Genomic DNA, 20,339 nt, shown 5'->3' on the forward strand with positions numbered 1-20,339 from the left:
CTGAGGTTTGTAGCACTCAAAATGATGACCTCTAAAGAGTAAATTTAGAATCTAACCAGTTAAATTATACCACTCAAGATTTATCTTTTTTAACCTATATTTTCATGAACATTTTTGTTCTTTTAGAAACAGAATTTTCATTAACTCTGCTGCTTTACTGTGAGAAATTAATTAGTAATCTAGTAAAATTTATTGAATCCGATGGATAAAAAATCAAATCATGAGTTTAGTCAATTAATTCAAAACAATTTATAATAATGTTATTTTATAATATTTAAAAAAAAAAAATTAAAACTAAGGGTTCATGTATAAATTAAACCGAATTTAATAATTTTTATCCCAAGTACGTTACCAATATATGAAATTTAAATTTGAAATCTAAGTGAGAATTATCAACTTAAACCATAATTCACTGGTCATTAACAAAAAAAAAAAAAAAGGTTTAAGCAACAATTAATAGCATGGGATTTCTTGTATTTGTTTTTCGGACAATCATAACATCTTTATGACGGTTAGTATAATTATGATAATAATCATTGAAAAATCTTTTGGAGGATGCTAATTATAGTGAATTCTTACACATAAAATTTGTAACTCAGCACAGTATACTCATCGGAGGCCAAAGCCATGCATGAGAACCTATCAGAGAAGAAGAAGGTGGTTTTACACTTTGACTCAAGAAGCGAAAGAGTTAAAAAAAAGAGGTTTGACAAAAGCTATAGAGTGCAGTAAACAAGGCATGAAAAACATCATATAGCATTAACTTCCTCATTTATTGTCTTCACCTACACCTGCCTGTATTGAGAAGCTGCAGTTTTATGGACATTTATTACTCTCTCCCCCTCTCTTGCCTGAAACCATAATGCTCCTGTAACCATCATCAACAAACTCATCCCACCTCAAGGTATTTTTTTTTTTTTCTTGAAGCAGTATTAGGATTCTTCAGGAGCCCACATGCAAAAGAGAGAAGCCCTTTTTACTAAAAATGAGGTGGGGTTGAAGGTATACTTGAAAGAAGCTGAGGTTTGGCTCTAAATGTGATCTAATGCAAGTTTCTGGATCCAAAACTTGCAGAAGTCTCTCTTTCAGTTAAAGGGTAAGTTCTTTTCTTAAAGCAGGGAGGTATAGAGATAAAAACCTGGACAAGTTCTTGGATTTTCAGCTTAAGGTGTTGTGTTTGTGAGATTGTAGTTTGTAGAGGTTCTTGTGTTAAGATAGCCAGTTTTTTTATTCTGGATTTTGGTTGTTTTTTTGGTTGACCATCAGTAGCTTCAAGTATATTTGTGTTGTTCATCGCATTTTCTTCTCCGTTGTTGCTTATGCTTGAGGGTTGTGTGTTGTGGTCTTTGGATGCAAAAAAAGGAGTATGGCTTGGTGTTTAGGTGTTGTTCTTAATGGATTTTTGCATTTCTTTGCTGGTTTATGTTGTGGAATAATGACAGACATCAGAATTTTACATCTTGGTTTAAGAGGCTAGCTAACATGCAAGTCCTACTCAATGAAGTCCCTGTCTACCTGTAGTGTTGGTGGTTAACTATCAAAAAAACATCAGGTTGGTGGCCTTTCATATCTATGTTTGGGGTTTGGCTGGTGTGATGGGGAATTGGAGCCATTCTGTTGGAGATTTCCTTATTAGGGTCTTGATGACTAGCAAATGGAATTGTGGATTTGTGGTTCAATTTGTGGTTCTATCAGATTTATGGTGGCTAGTCTCAGGTTTAGGCTCCATGTCTTCCATTGCCATTTCTTATGGTGAGAAAGGTCCTGCCTTTTGTGGTATAAAATCAGATGGGTCTCATCTTGTGAATTGTTATGGTTCAAATTCAGCTATAATCCATGAAACTCCAGCTTATTTTCATTTCATTGGTCTAACTGCTGGAGATGGCTTTGTTTGTGGGCTTCTGTTGGAATCTAACCGACCGTATTGTTGGGGAAGTAGTGGCTATCTTCGACCAGGTGTGCCTCAGCCTATGATGGAAGAGGCTGAGTATGTTGAAATCAGTGCTGGTGATTACCATTTATGTGGTTTGAGAAAGCCTTTAACAGGCAGGCGTAGAAACCTTTCTCTTATTGACTGTTGGGGTTACAACATGACAAGGAACCATGTGTTTGATGGGCAGATTCAATCAATCTCAGCTGGTTCTGACTTCAATTGTGGATTGTTTTCTGAGAATAGGACTGTTTTCTGCTGGGGTGATCAGGCTAGCAGCCGTGTAATCAGCTTGGTTCCTCAAGAAATGAGATTTCAAAAGATTGCAGCTGGTGGATATCATGTTTGTGGGATTCTAGAGGGGGTGAATTCAAGAGCCTTCTGTTGGGGAAGGAGCTTGGACCTTGAAGAAGAGATTTCTGTGATATCAGCAGCATATGTGAATCAAGGAAATGTTGATTTGCCTCCGAGTGATCCTATGCTGTCTGTTGTTGGAGGAAAGTTCCATGCTTGTGGAATCAAGAGTTATAACCGCGAGGTGATTTGTTGGGGCTATATTGTAAAGCCAAGCACTCCGACTCCTACTGGCATTAAGGTCTACGAAATAGCTGCTGGAAATTACTTCACTTGTGGAATTCTTGCCGAGAAATCTCTCGTACCTGTTTGTTGGGGTCTTGGGTTCCCTAGCTCTCTTCCCCTAGCTGTTTCACCTGGACTCTGCAAAACTACTCCTTGCCCTCCCGGTTCCTATGAATTTGTTGGTGCCAGCACACCGTGCACATCTCCAGGCTCTCGTGCTTGCTTGTCTTGCAGTAATGGTTGTCCTGCTGAAATGTACCAGAAAACCAAATGCACTTCGAAATCAGATCGTCAGTGTGATTATAATTGTTCCAGTTGTTATTCATCAGAATGCTTCTCAAACTGTTCTTCTTTATATTCCAATAATGCTAAAGAAAAGAACAGGTTTTGGTCATTGCAATTGCCAGTCATTATTGCGGAGATTGGCTTTGCTATGTTCTTGGTGGTGGTTGTGACGACAACTGCTATTTTGTATGTTCGCTATAGGTTGAGGAACTGTCAATGCTCGGCAAAACAATCAAAGACCAAGAAAAACAGTGGTAGCGGTTCTTCAGTTTCTAAAGATAACGGAAGAATCCGCCCCGACATGGATGAGATCAAGTTAAGGAGGGCACAGATGTTCACTTATGAGGAACTTGAGAAGGCCACCAGCGGATTCAAGGAAGAATCCCTAGTGGGAAAAGGAAGTTTCTCGTGTGTTTATAAGGGGGTTTTAAGGAATGGGACACTTGTTGCAGTGAAAAAGGCAATAGTGTGTTCTGATAAGCAGAAAAACTCGAAAGAATTCCACACTGAGCTTGATCTGCTATCAAGACTAAACCATGCTCATTTGCTCAACTTGCTTGGCTATTGTGAAGAAGGTGGAGAAAGGCTTCTGGTTTACGAATTCATGGCTCATGGATCCTTGCACCAGCATCTTCATGGAAAGAACCCTGCCTTAAAAGAGCAAATGAATTGGGTTCGAAGGGTTACCATTGCAGTACAAGCAGCTAGGGGAATTGAATACTTGCATGGTTACGCTTGCCCACCCGTAATTCATCGAGACATCAAATCTTCAAACATTCTCATTGATGAAGAACACAACGCCAGAGTGTCTGATTTTGGCCTTTCTTTGTTGGGGCCAGCTAATAGTAGCTCACCGTTGGCTGAGCTACCTGCAGGAACTCTTGGCTATCTTGATCCTGAGTACTATAGGCTTCACTACCTCACAACCAAATCCGATGTTTATAGCTTTGGCGTGTTGCTCTTGGAAATCCTCAGTGGCCGAAAGGCCATAGATATGCAATACGAAGAAGGAAATATAGTCGAATGGGCAGTTCCCCTGATCAAAGCAGGAGATATATCAGCCATATTGGACCCAGTTTTGAAGCCTCCATCCGATCCTGAAGCTTTGAAAAGGATTGCAAATGTGGCTTGCAAGTGTGTCAGAATGAGGGGGAAGGAAAGGCCATCCATGGATAAAGTAACAACAGCTTTGGAACGTGCCCTTGCACAACTGATGGGCAGTCCAAGTAATGACCAACCAATATTGCCAACCGAAGTTGTTCTTGGAAGCAGTAGATTGCACAAGAAATCTTCTCAAAGATCTTCAAACCGATCAGCGGTCTCAGAAACTGATGTTGTAGAAGGAGAAGACCAAAGGATCGAGTTTCGAGCGCCATCGTGGATAACTTTTCCTAGTGTTACTTCCTCTCAAGGGAGAAAGTCTTCAGCCTCCGATGCAGATGTTGATGGTAAAACCTCAACTAGAAATTTAGGCTATGTTGCAAACGTCGGGGATGGGTTGAGGAGTTTGGAGGAAGAGATTGGACCTGCTTCACCTCAAGAAAGATTGTTCTTGCAGCATAACTTCTGAAATGAGTGCCTGAAACATTTTGATTTCTTGGTTGTGGTTTGTTGGCTTTGCATTTGGTTTCTTGTAGAATGAATTTTTTTTTTATATAAAAAAAGGGTAATTTTCTGGAACACCAAGTGATTCTACCTCTACCATCAGCATGACAATCACTTCGTTATCTTGCAACTTTCAGCTGGCAATTTATGTATTCAATTCTTACGATTAGGTGGTTCTTCATAAGGTTCCGACACTTTCAGAACGTACATGTTTTTGTTCATGTTCTATCCACAGGTTGGTTTGCTGCTTCATCCTTCATGAACAGTTCCCTTCCCCTCCTGGAGATTAATATGATGAAATACCAGAGGTTCAATTTGAACCCCAAACAAGACTCAGGCCTCCTGTTCTACAAGAGCATCCCTTCGCTTAATCCCTGTTAGTCAACTTCAGCAAGGTTGAGAGTGGCTGCATGTTGAAATATCAAAGCAAATGCTGCCCTTTTGACCCATGCATTCATGCAGTTTGATGCCTAGATAGCTAGACATGCAATCAAACATAAATAACAGGAAATACAATTACAGCTAAATGGGTTATGAAAATCATACATCAACAAAACTCTCATGGTCTGAATTGATGTCATAAACGCGTGTATCAATAAAAACAAATGTTTACATATTTCAAGGTGGTAAGGAGTTTCGCTGCCATAACTATTATTTAATAATTATTTGTTTCAAGTGTGTATACAAGAGCCCTTATAGCTCAGTGGTAGAGCGTCAGTCTTGTAAACTGAAGGTCCGTAGTTCGATCCTGCGTGAGGGCATTTTCTTTATTTGCCTTAATTTTTGCATACTTTACGTCGTAGTGCACAACTATCCCGTAGACGTTCATTGATATATGGGGTTTTCATTATATCTATATTTCATTTATTATTTAACAGATAAAGAATTTAAATATTCATATTTTATTTATACATGTAATCCAAGACTAATTTTACCATTTAATATAATTTTATCTATATTAAATGGTAAAATTATACATGTTATACATATGCGTTTTATGTTAATATTAGGATATGAATTTATTATATTTTATTCAAGAAATAAAAATATAAATGTTTTATATAATGTATTAGATTTTAAATTAAATTTAACAATATTCATATTATATTTATTACTTATAAATTAAAATAATTATAAAAATAACAAAACTCGCTATCCATTACTCATCCATGTAATTATAAGAAGAAACCTACTCATTCAGTTTTGTATCCATCAAGCTAAACAAGGTTTATTTTTAATTATACTTTAATTTTTATATTAATATATCAAAATTATTAAAAATATTAATTTAATATATTTTTTAAATAAAAATAATTTAAAAACAGAATCAACCGCCAAACATAGGAGCATAGTTTTGAAATCCGACTTGACTCGACGGGTCGACCTGGGATCCGGCCGACCCGGATCTAGAACCAGGCCGGGTTGATGAAAAAATAGGAAAAGTCATGACCTGGTGTGACCCGGTGACCCGGCAAGACCCGGTCAAAACCGGGTTGCAACCTGTTGATTTTTGTTTTATTTTACTAAAACGACGTCGTTTTGAATTTTTTTAAAAGTAGAGATTGACCCGGCTGACCCGACGACTCGGTCAAAATCCGATAACCCGGTTAAAATCTAAAACTTAAATCTTGAACTAGACCAGGTTTAAAAATTATGCACAGGAGTAGCATCATCAACCGCTCGAAACATCCTCGTCTGTAACTCCAATGATGCCCTTCGTCTCAGGGTGAAGTTTCATTACTGCACAAGTTTGGTGTTATTAAATAAATATTAAATAAGGATCTTTTGTCGAGAGCTCGTCTACGTGTCACACCGCCAGGGAGATTTATTGACTTGAGCTACTTGGTTTATCCCGCGTGTCAGATTTTGTTTTTTTCTTAAAATAAAAAATAAAAAAATACCATCGGCCTTTTGACCATAGCTATAAATAATTAAATATTCAGTGAATTGTCGGTTTAAGTCTAACCTAACAATTAATTTAGAGATTCAAGGACTTGAAGAAATCTAAATCAGGTGGAGCTAGATTTTTTTAATATAAAAAATAATATCATTTTGTATATTTTTTTAAATAAAATAAAATAAAATTGTATTTTCTTATTCAATCCCTAAAATTTCAAGATTTATTTATTTTATATAAAAAATAATATCATTAACCTTTTAATAATAATTACAAATCTAACTTTACATAGGTTGATCGTCAATTCAAATATTAATATTAATTTAACCAACTTGAAAACTAGCCAAAGCATGATTTCTTTTTTGAATTAGATTTTTTTATTTAATAAAAATTTAATTTAAGTATTTTTTATTAAAAAAATTATAATAATTCATGTTTTATTAAAAAAAATAAAAAATATATTATTTTAATAAAAAAAAAAAAGGTTGTTCCGACCTTCTAGTGAACTTGCTCAGCCTACGACCCTGATTTTGGGTTTAGCAGAGCTCGATCTTTAACAAAATAATCATGGCTCGGAAGGCCCAAATTAAAAAAATGGGCCTAATTCCCTGATTCGGGGCTCTCTTTTTTATTTTTCCAATTGATTTCTCACTCTCGTAAAAGAATACCTCCCTTTCAAATTTTTCTCACCTTCGTTAGTTTAGTTCTGTTTCAATTTGATCGTTCATCCACGATCCAGGTATGGCCATTTCAAATTTAGGGTTTTTTTTTGTTTTCTGAGAAAGTCGCTGAAAGCGAAGAAAAATGTCAACTTTTTTGCTGTTATTTTTTAAATAATTTTATGTAATTTAATGTACTGCTGATAGTTATGAACTCATTTATAGCTTAAAGCTATGAAATTCCAAATCATTTTGATAAAATTTGTGTTGATAACTGTGAAGTTTTGAACAAGGAAATGTGTTTATGAATTCAGTTGATTTGATTCTATGTTGTTTTTTTAAATTCCAAATAGCAAATACATGGTGGGTGGATTCTGGTCGTATAGTTTTGAGGCTGTGTAGAAGGGATTTGCTAATATCTTTTTGGATATGGTTTTTTTGTCATTTGCTAGTAGTGAGTTGTGGTTACTATCTTGTTGATATGCTGTCCTGTTCTTTCATATTTTTCTCATGTGGGTTTGGGAGGTGCACAAGTGATTCGCTGTAAAATGAGGTGTTACAGTCACTTCAGCCTTAGCATTCGACATTATTCATTCTGTTGATGCAACGTTGGTGGGTTGTTTTTGTGTTGATTCCCAATAGCAAAATTCATGGTGGGTGGGTTTTGGTCAAGATGGGTTCTACTATTTTCCTTCTAGATATGGTTACTATGCTGTTGATATGCCGTACTATTCTTTCGTTCTTGTGTGGTTATATCTATGAATATAGCACATGTCTCGATTTCTTGGAGTACAGCAGCAATGAAACTGAATTTTATGTTGGACTGATAAATCAAGTTGTAGGTTTGGATAATGGGAAGATAGTCTCCAGTTATGTGGCTATGGTTTGGGTCTATTTTTGTTCATGATGTGAATAATAAACTGTATGGAATGACATTTAGAGCAATCAAGGAGGATAGGAGCATGTGGCAACATCATTATATCAGTCTTTCAAAACTTTGGAAGCTTTATTGTGGAAAAAGTTCATCTGATTTTTAATTTCTGATATGTATGTATTATTTGATTTATGAATTTGATGTTATTGATATGACTTTAGTTGTAAAGGCTAATTATGATGGAATGTGTTTATGGACTGAAAAACTGGGAATGTCTAACTTGTTTAGGTTTTGGATGTATTGTTACAGGTTGAGTGTACCATCCTATATGGATTCTACTTCCACAGCTGAAGCAGACTATGCTGCGTTTCTGGAGAAGGTGAAACGTACTGTTTACATTGACAACCTTTCACCACAAGTGACTGAATCTGTCATGAGAACAGCTCTAGGTCAGTTTGGGACTGTGAAGAATGTGCAGTTTATCCCGAACTACACAGGACCCAAAAATATCCCATGCTGTGCCTTAGTGGAAATGGAGTGTCTTAGACAAGCCGAAGCTGTTGTTTCAGAGATCACCCAGTTCCCCTTCATGATGTCTGGGATGCCTCGGCCTGCTAGAGCATTTCGTGCAGAAGTGGAGATGTTTGATGATCGCCCAATCAAGCCTGGTAGAAGGATACAGTGCCGTTGGGTGGACAGAAAAGACCCTGATTTTGAAGTGGCAAATAAAATTAAGCGTCTTGTCAGAAAGCATGCTGCTGAAGATTTATTTTTGCTCCAGGTAAGTTCATGTGACAGCATCCATTGAATTTCAGTTTACTTGCTTGATGCTTGCATGTTTTTCATGTAGAGTAGATTTTTAATATGTTTTGGCTGGTTATGTTCATTTAAATTGCCATTCTCATTTGCAGCAACAGTTGGCCCAAGAAGAGAAGCTTGCAAAGCAGCAAGAGGAAACCCTCAAAGCAAATTATAAGAAGTTCACCATAATAGATAATGTCGTGTCTGACGGAACTGCTCCTGGTTTGGCAAAGTTTTACAACATGAAGGTTTTCGATGCTTGATTAGTTCTGAATCAGTAGAGATCCTACAAAACATAAGACATACAGTAGTCTAATTAGCTCGGTGCGGACCTCATTAAGATAAGATTTTTGTATCCCAGGATGCATTACCTGTTTTGTAATCCTGCTTGGGTCCATCTTTTAGATATCAGAAGTGTAAATCCACTTAGCTTGGTCATTCTGGATTAATGTAGTTAAATATTTGAGGAAGGGTAACTGATATACAGATGGAGCTTTATGAACTTCATCTTTTAACTGTGCTTTTGTGTTTCCTATGTAGTAAGATCATCATCCGCTTATCAAAACTGATTGGTCTGGATCATGAGTTTAAGTTCTTCGACTTCTCAGAATATTATTGCTCTATAGTTGCTATTTTTTCCCTTAAGACTGCTCTTAAGTGGTATTTGTTGCTCTTAACTGAAATTGCTTTCTATCCCTCTTTTTGGCTGTTACCAGTTGAGTGAGAGCCCTTGTTTGGGCTGTGGGGACAATTTGTAAGAGACCTTAAGGAAAGTTACTGGGAATGGATTAATCATGCCCGTGGAAAGCAGTGGTATGACCATTTTCTAACTAATCACGACTTGCTTGTTGAAGGCAAAGGCCGGAATGGCACTTTGATTTTTGTTTTTGTTTTCTTGTCCTTTGCTTTATGGTGGCAAACATAGTTTCCTATCTTAACTTGTGAATAGGAGAGGGGAGATGGGGGGATCTAGCCTCACCCACATCTACCCAATCAAAATCCACCTCTGTATTGCACTTGATGACATCTTCTTTCTTCACAAATTCCTTATCTCCCACCAAGAATCCGACCCACACTCAAGTCCTTCCACACTCCATCAAAGCCATCACATCCCTCCTCGCTACTTTCATCACCTTGACGATTCCACAGCTTTCAGACCCTTTTCCTTGCCCTTTCTTTCTATCTCGAATGGCTACCAGCTCTTTACGGTCCCTCAACCACCATCACTCCCTCCTCAAGTTCCATCCCTCAGACACCACCCCTCCCTCTTCACTCTTCCTCAAGCCTACCACCTCCATCTCCGTCAACACCGACACTTCTCTCTCCCTCTCTATCTCCTCCCCAACAATCACCACCGCTTACTCCGTCTCCCCCACGACCTCCACTACTCCCTCTCCCTCCACTTCCAAAACCGACTCCCTTGACCTCCTCCAGCAACATCTCTCGAACCAAAACTTCCGCGAAGCCGATGAAGAAACCCGCAGACTTCTCATTGTTCTAGCTGGTGAAGCAGCACAAACGCGTGGCTATGTCTTCTTCTCCGAGGTCCAGTTTATCTCAGAGGAAGACCTTAAAGACATCGACGAACTATGGAAAAATCACAGCAACAACAAGTTCGGATACAGTGTTCAGAAAAGAATATGGCAACTGAAGGCTAACAAAGACTTCACCAAGTTCTTCATCAAAGTTGGGTGGATGAAGAAGCTTGACACTGAGGTTCAGCAATACAACTATAGGGCTTTTCCTAATGAGTTCATTTGGGATCTTAATGATGGTACTCCTGAAGGTCACTTGCCTTTGACAAATGCACTCAGAGGGACACAATTGCTCAAAAACATCCTTAACCATCCTGCTTTTGAGGTAGATATTGCAGAAGGGGAGGGAGATAAAGTTGAAGGTAATGAAAATGGTGGGCTAAAGGGATTAAGGGATAGCTCAAAGCTTCCATTAAGCAAGAGAGTATTGAAGACAGATTACAGCTTTTGACTAAGAAATTTGAAGCAAATGATCAGTAAACAACAGAGATGGGATTTGGACTTTTTTCCATGTACATGTAATGAAAGTTGTTGATTAATTACATCCTTTTTATTTAAATATATTTTCATGCTTCTGTCTATGTAGTGGGCAAATATTATATATATAAATGAGAATATGCCCTGTTGTTTTTACATTTGGTGCAGCAAGGAGCCTGCCCTTCTTGTATCTTTGTCTGTCTTTTTCCTATGAAACCATATATCCTCAGGTGGCAAGGAGGTCTTGTGACCTTTTATATGTTGCCATTGATTAGTCCCAAGAAATTACTTATTTACTTGTGATCAAGTGCCTGAGCCCCACTTCATGACAAAAAAAATAAAAATCCAAGTCTCACTGGATAGGGTTTTTTTCCCCGCAAAGATTCTCGTGCAGGTGTAAACTAGCTAATTAAAAATAATGCCTGAAATAAATACCTTGAGTCGGGTCATAGGCTGGGCCAGACCTCGTACCTAAATTTAATACCCGTTGAGAAAAAATTTAGTCAGGATATAGGGCCTGGTAATAAAGCCCATTAATACTTTTATATTATCATGAATTAGCCTAAACCCAAACCTACTTATAAACTACCCAAGTCCAACAACCTCAACACCTCGTCTTTTCCAATCTCTGTCTGAAAAATAAAAATAAAAATAAAAATAAAAAAGCAAAAATGCCAGGGAATCAGCAACATCTCCTTCGGCTAGTCCTGTCCTGCCGGAAAATAACAGCACAGGTAACAAATCCGACGACTTCCACAATAATCGCCATGGCTTCCTCCGCTGAGCAAGAATCCTTCCTCTCTCACTACCGCAACACCACTCTCTCTCGCTTCCCTCGCCAATCCTGGGACTCAAAAGCGGCGTCGCGCGTCGGGGAGAAATTAGGTTTTAGATTAAAGGGAATTGGTGTTAGTAACATCTATATTGATTTAAACGAAGAGTTGTCAAGGTCGATTCATTATAGAAAGCGTGTGTTACCGTTGTTTGATTCGGTGAAACGCGTTGGCATTGTAGTTGATGGAGCTGAGAAGCTGGGAGAGATCGGTCATGTTTGATGGACGGTCAGGATTTAATTGACGAGTATGCATTTTTTGATAAGGAGAGGTTCCTTTCTTCTTCTTCTTCTCTCTCTCTTTTTTTGCCTTTTTAATTTGAATCGATTTGATTTCAGAATTGTAGATTATGATGGAATAATTATCACATGAGAATGATTTTTTTTTTTTGCAATTTTATTACTATTTTGTCTATATTTTCTTACCCAATTTTTAATATGTAAAGCTATACAAACAAATGAATTATCCACCTTTAGATTAAAAGTTACTCAAATTGTTAAGCTAGTCATTTAATTTGCAATTGTTTTTTAGCATGATCTAAACCAGTAACATTATATATTAATTCGGTATTAATCCCGAATTTATCATTTCATGACCATAGAAAAAAAAACATTATGTGTGTGTGTGTGTGTGTGTCTCTATATATATGTATGTAGTATGTATAGCTAATTTAGGATAAAGGGAATTTGATGATTTGAGGTACATTGTGGATTGCAGTGTGGGTATGGGTGGAGGGTGGGGTGTTTTGGAGAATAGATGGTAAGACAAGGGTATGCTTAGTGCTGATTGGTATTCGGGCCGAGGGCAATTAGGAGTGTTTAATTGGGTTGTTTTGATCTATATGGGTAAGAAAATAGGTAGGCTTTGGATTTATCTGAATAATGTAAGTGTAGTTTTGGTTGTTAGATTACTAGTAAATTTGTGTTTTGGTGATGCTTGAATTGTTTGCATGTTTGAAGTCATTCCCATGGTAAATGCTGGATTGCCATTTTTCTATGATACAATTTTGATCACGATTGGGGTTTTGGGATCCTGAGTTTGTTTGGTGGGCATGGAGGAGTGGGTTGGTGTTATGTAAATTGAGTAATGCTAGGTGTGTAGACATGATATATTTTGGAAGTAGACTTCAAGTCTTGTTGACCTTTTCATTACTTTCCAAGCTCATGATTCTGTAGTTGCCATGTTGTCTTTGATTATCAACATTGGGGAACTCCTCTATTGAGTTGAAAGTAAACCTTAATGGCGTTGTTTTGCTTACTACTTGTGCATTTTGAGTGTTAAAATTTATCTTAGTAACATTCCTCGATGATCCTTTGCCATACGATTTGAGTCTGTTGCTAGGTGATATTACTAACGTTTCTGGTCTCTACTGGATCCTTTATTAGTTATGCTTTGCCATCCTTATAACAGATGAAAAGGTGCACGGGTTGTTGAAATAAATGGGAAAAGGACTAGAGGAGAGCAAGGAGCAAGGATTATAGAAATTACTGTAAAGAAAGATGTGGACCTGGAGAAAAAATAAGAATACTATTGCTTCATTTGTTACACTCTTGTATTATTTCTCTTACTTTGAGAAAAGATAATCTTATATTACTAAAAAACTAAGTGTAGATGGAATGGACATCATCTTCGTGGTATCATTTTCATGGCTCTCAATCTGCCCACCCACATTTGAATACTCTTGAGTGTATCAGCATACCCTAGAAACCCAAATTCTCTACTCTTAATCATGCTACAGACATGTTGAAACCTGAAATTCAAAACCACATTAAGTGCTTCGAAACATGTAATATCCTCCATCTTAGTCTCTAACAGCTCATACTTCTCAACAATCTCATCCCACATCTTGCCTTTACCCTTCATCATCCCCAGCCAATCAAACTTCTCATCACTCTCTTCATAGGCCACAAATCCAACATCAAAGACCTCAAACAAGACTTTCCATAAACTCATCCACGTAAAAACATCACCATTTGTGCAATTGAAGGCTTGATTCTTAGCTCCATCAGTCACCGCTGCCCATATTTGTTGCTCAGCTAGCACCCTTGTATCAGGCATGTCACAGAAGGGCTCCCATGTGTATTTGTGTATCGAAATGGTAACCCATGGTATTGACAGATAGTGGCATGGACAGATAGAGTTAGCAATATGTTGTCCACACTTCTTGAAGAAGCACCTATTATGATCGACCAGCGATGAACTGGGTGTGTAATGGAAGGAAAATATGATGCAACCAAGTCTTCCAAGGCACAATAGAAATTGGGGTAGGGGAGTCTATCTAGGTCCTCTTTGAAAGGTGGCTCCTGGTGGACAAGTTTGCCTTTGCCTTCAAGTGAAGGATCCAATATCGGACCAAGTATTGTTCCGTGCCTGTTTGCAAAGTAATATGTTTGAGTCGTGAAAGAGTAGCTGATTAATGTGCATTAAGCACATTGGCTAGCATGGTGGAGTTCATGGAGATGCTCACAGGTTTGTCAGGATAAGCCACGACTTGTAGCGCAGTAAACTAGTTTATCCTAAAACAAGATTATATGATTTGCCTGGTGGTATGCTCATAGTCATAACATTAAAAAGATAAGTTAGATCTATAAATAACTTAATTTCTCCTCCTAAGAACTCTCTCTTGCATGTTTTGTTTTGCTTAGAAAATAAAAATGAATCCGATATGTGTCCTGGGATGTTTTTAGATTGGGAAATGAGCAAATTGGGCTCCATCTGAATTTGAACCAACCCTTAACAATAGCTTAAATATTAGGCTCGACTAAGTCTTGGGTCAAATTCGTTAAATTTAGTCTCTCTTTTTTTCTTCTTCTTAGAATAGTTAAACTTTGTCAAATATGTGCTATAATGTGCCTTTTACTTTCCATGTGGTGGGCATCTAAACCAGGTCACTTTGATAGGGTTGACAACTTGAGCTATAAAATATGTCCAGTTATTACTGCAGTTCTTGGGCTATAGAATTAGATTGGGTTTGAGGCCTAATTGTGTTATGATTTATGCATATATAGAGTTCACGCTCAGCCTAGATCTTATTCGAAAAAAGGGGTTGGGTTAATCTATGAGTTATTGGGTTAATAAGGTAAAATGACATTGTTTCATTTTTTTTTTTTGAAAAAGAAAATTACTCTAAACATCCTAAACAAACAATTACACTTTACATGTAGGTCACCACCAACTTTAAAAATTTATCAAAAAACTAAAATGCTCATGCATAATAACACCAAATAAGTATGTTTTGGCAGTGTAGTAGCGGTTACTTTTCAAATAACTTTTCGTGCCAATGATGTTTTTTTATTTTTTAAAAATTATTTTTGACATCAGCACATCAAAACAATCCAAAACATGCAAATCATATTAAATTTTAGCAAAAAAAAAAAAATTGAATTTTTTGGGAACGCAGTTTGCACCGCGTTCCCAAAAGGTTTCTTATTTTCAGCTGAGTTTATTCTGTTTATTATTCTGGGAAGAATTAAGTTGTTCATCTGGTAAAATAGAGCGCCACTTATAATTCTGTTTTACAATTTTCTTGTTTCCATATCATTAATGGACAGGAGGTGTTCTGTAGTAAGTTGGCATGGTTACAGGTAAGAATGCTGTTCTAATTCCTTCTGCCTTTAGTACAGGGAAGATGATGCCTAAGGCAACCTAAAGATGACACAAAATAAAATTATAAACTCTCTCTCTCTGTCTCTCTTATTTTTATTCTTTTTGGACTAGACCTTACAAGAAAAAAAGTATGCACAAAGAAAGATAATTTTAATGCTAAATATTTTTTTTCTAACGTAGCAATCTCTTTAATATATAAGGTAGAAAAATTAGAATCCTAAACTGAATAGAAAAACAACATAAAATTTAAAATTAAACTAGAAATCAAAAGAAAATAACAAAATTGACTAGGATAGCATTTCATGAAAAACCATTGCATCATTAGTTACACACTATTGTATTATTTTTCTTACATTGAGAAGAAACAAGCTAAGCATTGATTGGAGTGGACATCATCTTCATGCATGGTATGATTTTCATGTCCCTCAGTCTCCCCACCCAAATTGGAATACTCTTTAGTGTATCAGCAAACCCTAGAAACCCAGATTCTCTACTCTTATTCATGCTACAGACATGTTGAAACCCAAAATGCAAAACCAAATTAAGTGCTTCAAAACAAGTAATATCTTCCATCTTAGTCTCAAACAGCCCGTATTTCTCAACAATCTCATCCCACACTTTGCCTTTACCCTTCATCATCCCCAGCCAATCAAACTTCTCATCATTCTCTTCAAAGGCCACAAACTCGACATCAAAGACCTCACACAGGACTCCCCATAAACTCTTCCACGTAAAAACATCACCATTTGTGCAGTTGAAGGCTTGATTCTTAGCTCCCTCAGTCACCGCTGCCCATATTTGTTGCTCAGCTAGCACCCTTGCATCAGACATGTCACAGAAGTGCTCCCATGTGTATTTGTTCCCAGGGTATCGAAATGGTAACCCCTGGTATCGACAAATTATAGCATAAACAGATAGAGTAAGCAGTGTGTTATTCAGACTTCTTGAAGATGCACCTATTATTATTGATGAGCGATGAACTGAGTGTGTAATGGAAGGCAAATAGGAGGCAACCAAGTCTTCTAAGGCATAATAGAAATTGGGGTAGGGAAGTCTGCCTAGGTCCTCCTTGAAAGGTTGGTCCTGATGGACAAGCTCGCCTCTAAGTGAAGGGTCATATATTGGACCCATGTAGTGTTTGGTTCCGGTTAGCAAAGTGACATGCCTGAGCCTTGAAGGGGCAGCGGGTTTGAGTGCATTAAGCACGTTGGCTAGCATGGTGGAGTTCATGGAGATGTTTACTTCTTCATTTCCATGGTGTTGCATGGAAACCCAGAAGACGTGGGTGATCTCATGAGCCACAGGTGAGAGATATGAAACCGTCGACCAAGAAAGCGGGAAACCATCTTGGCAAGGGACGCCTCGCTATGCCATACACCTTCCACGGCCTGCCTGGAGTTGTTGGCTTCTGCAGATCCTCAGCCAAGCTAAATCCTGCCAAGCCAGTTATACCCACAATCAGGGCAACTGATGCATCTGAAGAGTTTTCTCTCTCCATAAAGAATGCCCAATTATGTTTCTTTTTGGCCCTAGCATTGCACTGAGATATCATTGAAGATAAGAAATCCTCCCCATCTTGTTTTTTTTTTTTTTAATTTCTGACCATATATACATCCTCAGAAATTGACCATACATCCTTGGAATAAACAACGGGAATTCTGTGGCTATGGAATGCTATGCTATCTACAAGAAGAATAATTAAAGCATTTTTCTAGATATACTGAGCATGCTTTTGAAAGTATCCTGTAACATTGTTTTCTAATATATTAAAATATATTTTTAATATTAATATATTAGAATAATCTAAAAAAATATATAAAAAATTAATTGAAAACTAAAAAAAAATCAAAAATATTTTAGAAGACAATGCCAAAATATAATGATCGATCGCTTTACAACTTGGATATGATGAAATGCAGCCAAACCCCACTTGAAATGAATGGCCTGAAATCGAGTTTGAATTGTTAAAATGCCCTATAATTATTTAATCCAACAACATATAAACCAGATCAAAATGTAACATCAGCCCAGCAAAATTGGATGGAGATAGTCTTCTATGTCAGGCTCAATTTCTATTTTTTTTTCTTTTTTCTTTTTCATTAAAACAAAAAAAACTTCTTATGTTAATATATAATTAATCATAAAATAATTGTTAATATTGTCATAAAGCTATAATCTTCTCGAATACCATGACATAATTAGAATAGTTTTAAAATCCGGTCCAACCCGACATGTTAATTCGGGACCCGGCTGACCCGGGGTTGGAACCGGGCCGAATTTAAGAAAAAATAAGAGAAGTAAAAAATTCGGGTGACCTGACAAGTTGACCGGCCTGGTTAAAAACCTGGTTGCAACCCATTGACTATTTTTTTTTACCAAAACAATATCGTTTTGATTTATATAAACAACTGGGTTGACCTGAGTGACTCGATGACCCGATGACCCGATCTAAACCTGGTGACCTAGGTCTTGAGTTGAGTCGATTATCAGACCGGGTTTAAAAACTCTGATAATTAGAAGCTTTATTAACTATTATTATTTTAATAAATTTATTTTTAAGAGAATTTTATTTTAAAATCAATAAAAAAAAATGGCTCTTTAAGAAAAGAAAGGCACACTTAAGTATGGGAGGAAACTGGAAAAGTTTGTGCGCATGAGATCGGAAGGCCACATCCATCTGCCTAGGTTTGTTTCTCTCTCTTTGTTTTTTGTTTTTTTCATACAAAACATCGTCTATGTAAACACTCAACTTAACACTGGTATATCAGTACTAAAAAAGACAATTTTTGATAGAGAAATGATAATTAAAAAGAAAAATTTGCTATAGATGGGGATGAAAACCTTTAGAAATTTAATTTAAATTTCAGATGAAATAAAATAATGAATAAAATAATGAAATATTAACCTTGGCTAAAATAATTATTTAAAGAATTTTTTTATAAATTGGGGAGGAAAACAATGATAATAGAGTATAATTCTAAGAAAAATAATGTATGACTTTACGTGCAAAAAAACATTGATTTTTGATATAAATTTCACATACAATCACGCTATTTTGACTGGAAATACTGAAAACTCTAAGTAAATTCTTGTGATGATTATATATTGATGAAAATCATCAATGAATTAGTTTAAAAATCATGGGAATATAAGTAAATAAAATGATACGTAAAAGTTTGAATTTTTTATATAAAATTATCTAATATTTAATTTCATAGTACCAATTATATTTACTGTTGAATTAGATTGAAATAATATAAGTAGTCTCCATTATAATTTGAGTTAGATTTTCAATCGTGGTTGTAAAAACTTGAAATGAATGAAAATGAACATTTGAGCAAATGAGAAACATAAAAGATTAAGCAGTGGCCAAGAATGTAATAAATAAAAATTAGAATCCTAAACCTAATAGAAAAACAACATAAAATTTATAATTTAACTAGAAATCAATAGAGAAAAAAAAATAGCATTTAATGAAAACCATTGCATCATTAATTAGTTACACTATTGTATTATTTTTCTTACATTGAGAAGAAACAAGCTAAGCATGGATTGGAGTGGACATCATCTTCATGGTATGATTTTCATGTCCCTCAGTCTCCCCACCCACATTGGAATACTCTTTAGTGTATCAGCAAACCCTAGAAACCCAGATTCTCTACTCTTGTTCATGCTACAGACATGTTGAAACCCAAAATGCAAACCCACATTAAGTGCTTCAAAACAAGTAATATCTTCCATCTTAGTCTCAAACAGCCCGAATTTCTCAACAATCTCATCCCACACTTTGCCTTTACCCTTTATCATCCCCAGCCAATCAAACTTCTCCTCATTCTCTTCAAAGGCCACAAACTCAACATCAAAGACCTCACACAGGACTCCCCATAAACTCTTCCACGTAAAAACATCACCGTTTGTGCAATTGAAGGCTTGATTCTTAGCCCCCTCAGTCACTGCTGCCCATATTTGTTGCTCAGCTAGCATCCTTGCATCAGACACGTCACAGAAGTGCTCCCATGTATATTTGTTCCCAGGGTATCGAAATGGTAACCCCTGGTATCGACAAATTGTAGCATAAACAGATAGAGTAAGCAGTGTGTTATTCAGACTTCTTGAAGATGCACCTATTATTATTGATGAGCGATGAACTGAGTGTGTAATGGAAGGCAAATAGGAGGCAACCAAGTCTTCTAAGGCATAATAGAAATTGGGGTAGGGAAGTCTGCCTAGGTCCTCTTTGAAAGGTGGCTCCTGATGGACAAGCTGGCCTCTAAGTGAAGGGTCAAATATCGGACCCATGTAGTGTTTGGTTCCGGTTAGCAAAGTGACATGTCTGAGCCTTGAAGGGGCAGTGGATTTGAGTGCATTAAGCACGTTGGCTAGCATGGTGGAGTTCATGGAGATGTTTACTTCTTCATTTCCATGGTGTTGCATGGAAACCCAGAAGACGTGGGTGATCTCATGGGCCACAGGTGAGAGTTTGTTTGCTGTATCGGCACAGTCTAAGGCATCAAGAGATATGAAACCGTCGACCAAGAAAGCGGGAAACCATATTGGCAAGGGACGCCTCGCTATGCCATACACCTTCCACGGCCTGCCTGGAGTTGTTGGCTTCTGTAGAGCCTCAGCCAAGCTAAATCCTGCCAGGCCAGTTATACCCACAATCAGGGCAACTGATGCATCTGAAGAGTTTTCTTTCTTCATAAAGAATGCCCAATTATGTTTCTTTTTGGCCCTAGCATTGCACTGAGATATCCTTGAAGATAAGAAATCCTCCCCATCTTGTTTTTTTTTTTTTTAATTTCTGACCATATATACATCCTCAGAAATTGACCATACATCCTTGGAATAAACAACGGGAATTCTGTGGCTATGGAATGCTATGCTATCTACAACAAGAATAATTAATTAAAGCTTTTTTCTAGATATACTGAGCATGCTCTTGAAAGTATCCTGTTTGTTTACAAAGTATGATAAAAAATTGTTTTTAAAAACATTTTTTATTTTAAAATAATATTTTTTTTAAAAAAATATTTCTAATATTAATATATTAGAATAATTTAAAAATATATAAAAATTAATTGAAAACTAAAAAAAAATAAAAAATATTTTAGAAGACAATGCCAAAATATATATATAATGATCGATCGCTTTACAACGTTGATATGATGAAATGCAGCCAAACCCCCCCTGAAATGAATGGCCTGAAATCGAGATTGAATTGTCAAAATGCCCTATAATTATTTAATCCAAAAACG

General features: G+C 36.7%; 5 protein-coding genes, 1 non-coding gene and 2 pseudogenes across 8 annotated transcripts; 5 read left to right on the forward strand and 3 right to left on the reverse strand.

The window, feature by feature from the left end:
• Positions 1-632: 632 nt before the first annotated feature.
• Positions 633-4,476, forward strand: LOC18106919 (serine/threonine-protein kinase-like protein ACR4). The gene has a single exon (XM_024588617.2). It carries the CDS (start codon positions 1,596-1,598, stop codon positions 4,362-4,364), a length of 2,769 nt encoding a protein of 922 aa, XP_024444385.1. The 5' UTR covers positions 633-1,595; the 3' UTR covers positions 4,365-4,476.
• Positions 4,477-5,088: 612 nt separating this feature from the next.
• Positions 5,089-5,160, forward strand: TRNAT-UGU (transfer RNA threonine (anticodon UGU)). Its single transcript has one exon. It is a non-coding gene; the product is annotated as a tRNA-Thr (tRNA).
• A 1,699-nt stretch (positions 5,161-6,859) lies between these two features.
• On the forward strand, positions 6,860-10,798 carry LOC18108769 (uncharacterized). 3 transcript variants are annotated; one of them, XM_024589180.2, is made up of 3 exons: positions 6,860-7,035; positions 8,139-8,610; positions 8,747-10,798. In XM_024589180.2, the coding sequence occupies exons 2-3, from the start codon at positions 8,158-8,160 to the stop codon at positions 8,891-8,893; spliced, it is 600 nt and encodes a 199-aa protein (XP_024444948.1). In that variant the 5' UTR covers positions 6,860-7,035; positions 8,139-8,157; the 3' UTR covers positions 8,894-10,798. The 3 variants fall into 3 exon arrangements, with proteins under 3 accessions (XP_024444948.1, XP_024444946.1, XP_024444947.1); XM_024589178.2 differs by having other exon boundaries at positions 6,877-7,035; positions 8,741-10,798; XM_024589179.2 differs by lacking the exon at positions 6,860-7,035 and adding an exon at positions 7,261-7,608 and having other exon boundaries at positions 8,741-10,798.
• On the forward strand, positions 9,651-10,798 carry LOC18108770 (tetrapyrrole-binding protein, chloroplastic). Its single transcript, XM_006386972.3, has one exon. It carries the CDS (start codon positions 9,651-9,653, stop codon positions 10,614-10,616), a length of 966 nt encoding a protein of 321 aa, XP_006387034.3. The 3' UTR covers positions 10,617-10,798.
• A 449-nt stretch (positions 10,799-11,247) lies between these two features.
• LOC18108768 (uncharacterized) lies at positions 11,248-13,020 on the forward strand. Its single transcript, XM_024589181.2, has 2 exons — positions 11,248-11,746; positions 12,886-13,020. Exon 1 carries the CDS (start codon positions 11,314-11,316, stop codon positions 11,695-11,697), a length of 384 nt encoding a protein of 127 aa, XP_024444949.1. The 5' UTR covers positions 11,248-11,313; the 3' UTR covers positions 11,698-11,746; positions 12,886-13,020.
• Positions 13,021-13,050: 30 nt separating this feature from the next.
• LOC18106923 ((S)-8-oxocitronellyl enol synthase CYC1-like) lies at positions 13,051-15,051 on the reverse strand (annotated as a pseudogene).
• A 296-nt stretch (positions 15,052-15,347) lies between these two features.
• Positions 15,348-16,673, reverse strand: LOC127903927 ((S)-8-oxocitronellyl enol synthase CYC1-like; annotated as a pseudogene).
• A 1,854-nt stretch (positions 16,674-18,527) lies between these two features.
• Positions 18,528-19,876, reverse strand: LOC18106924 ((S)-8-oxocitronellyl enol synthase CYC2). Its single transcript, XM_006372818.3, has one exon. The coding sequence runs from the start codon at positions 19,783-19,785 to the stop codon at positions 18,652-18,654; it is 1,134 nt and encodes a 377-aa protein (XP_006372880.2). The 5' UTR covers positions 19,786-19,876; the 3' UTR covers positions 18,528-18,651.
• Between the last annotated feature and the right edge of the window lie 463 nt (positions 19,877-20,339).

Source organism: Populus trichocarpa, chromosome 17, assembly GCF_000002775.5.
Source record: "Populus trichocarpa isolate Nisqually-1 chromosome 17, P.trichocarpa_v4.1, whole genome shotgun sequence".
Classification (NCBI taxonomy): Eukaryota; Viridiplantae; Streptophyta; class Magnoliopsida; order Malpighiales; family Salicaceae; genus Populus; species Populus trichocarpa.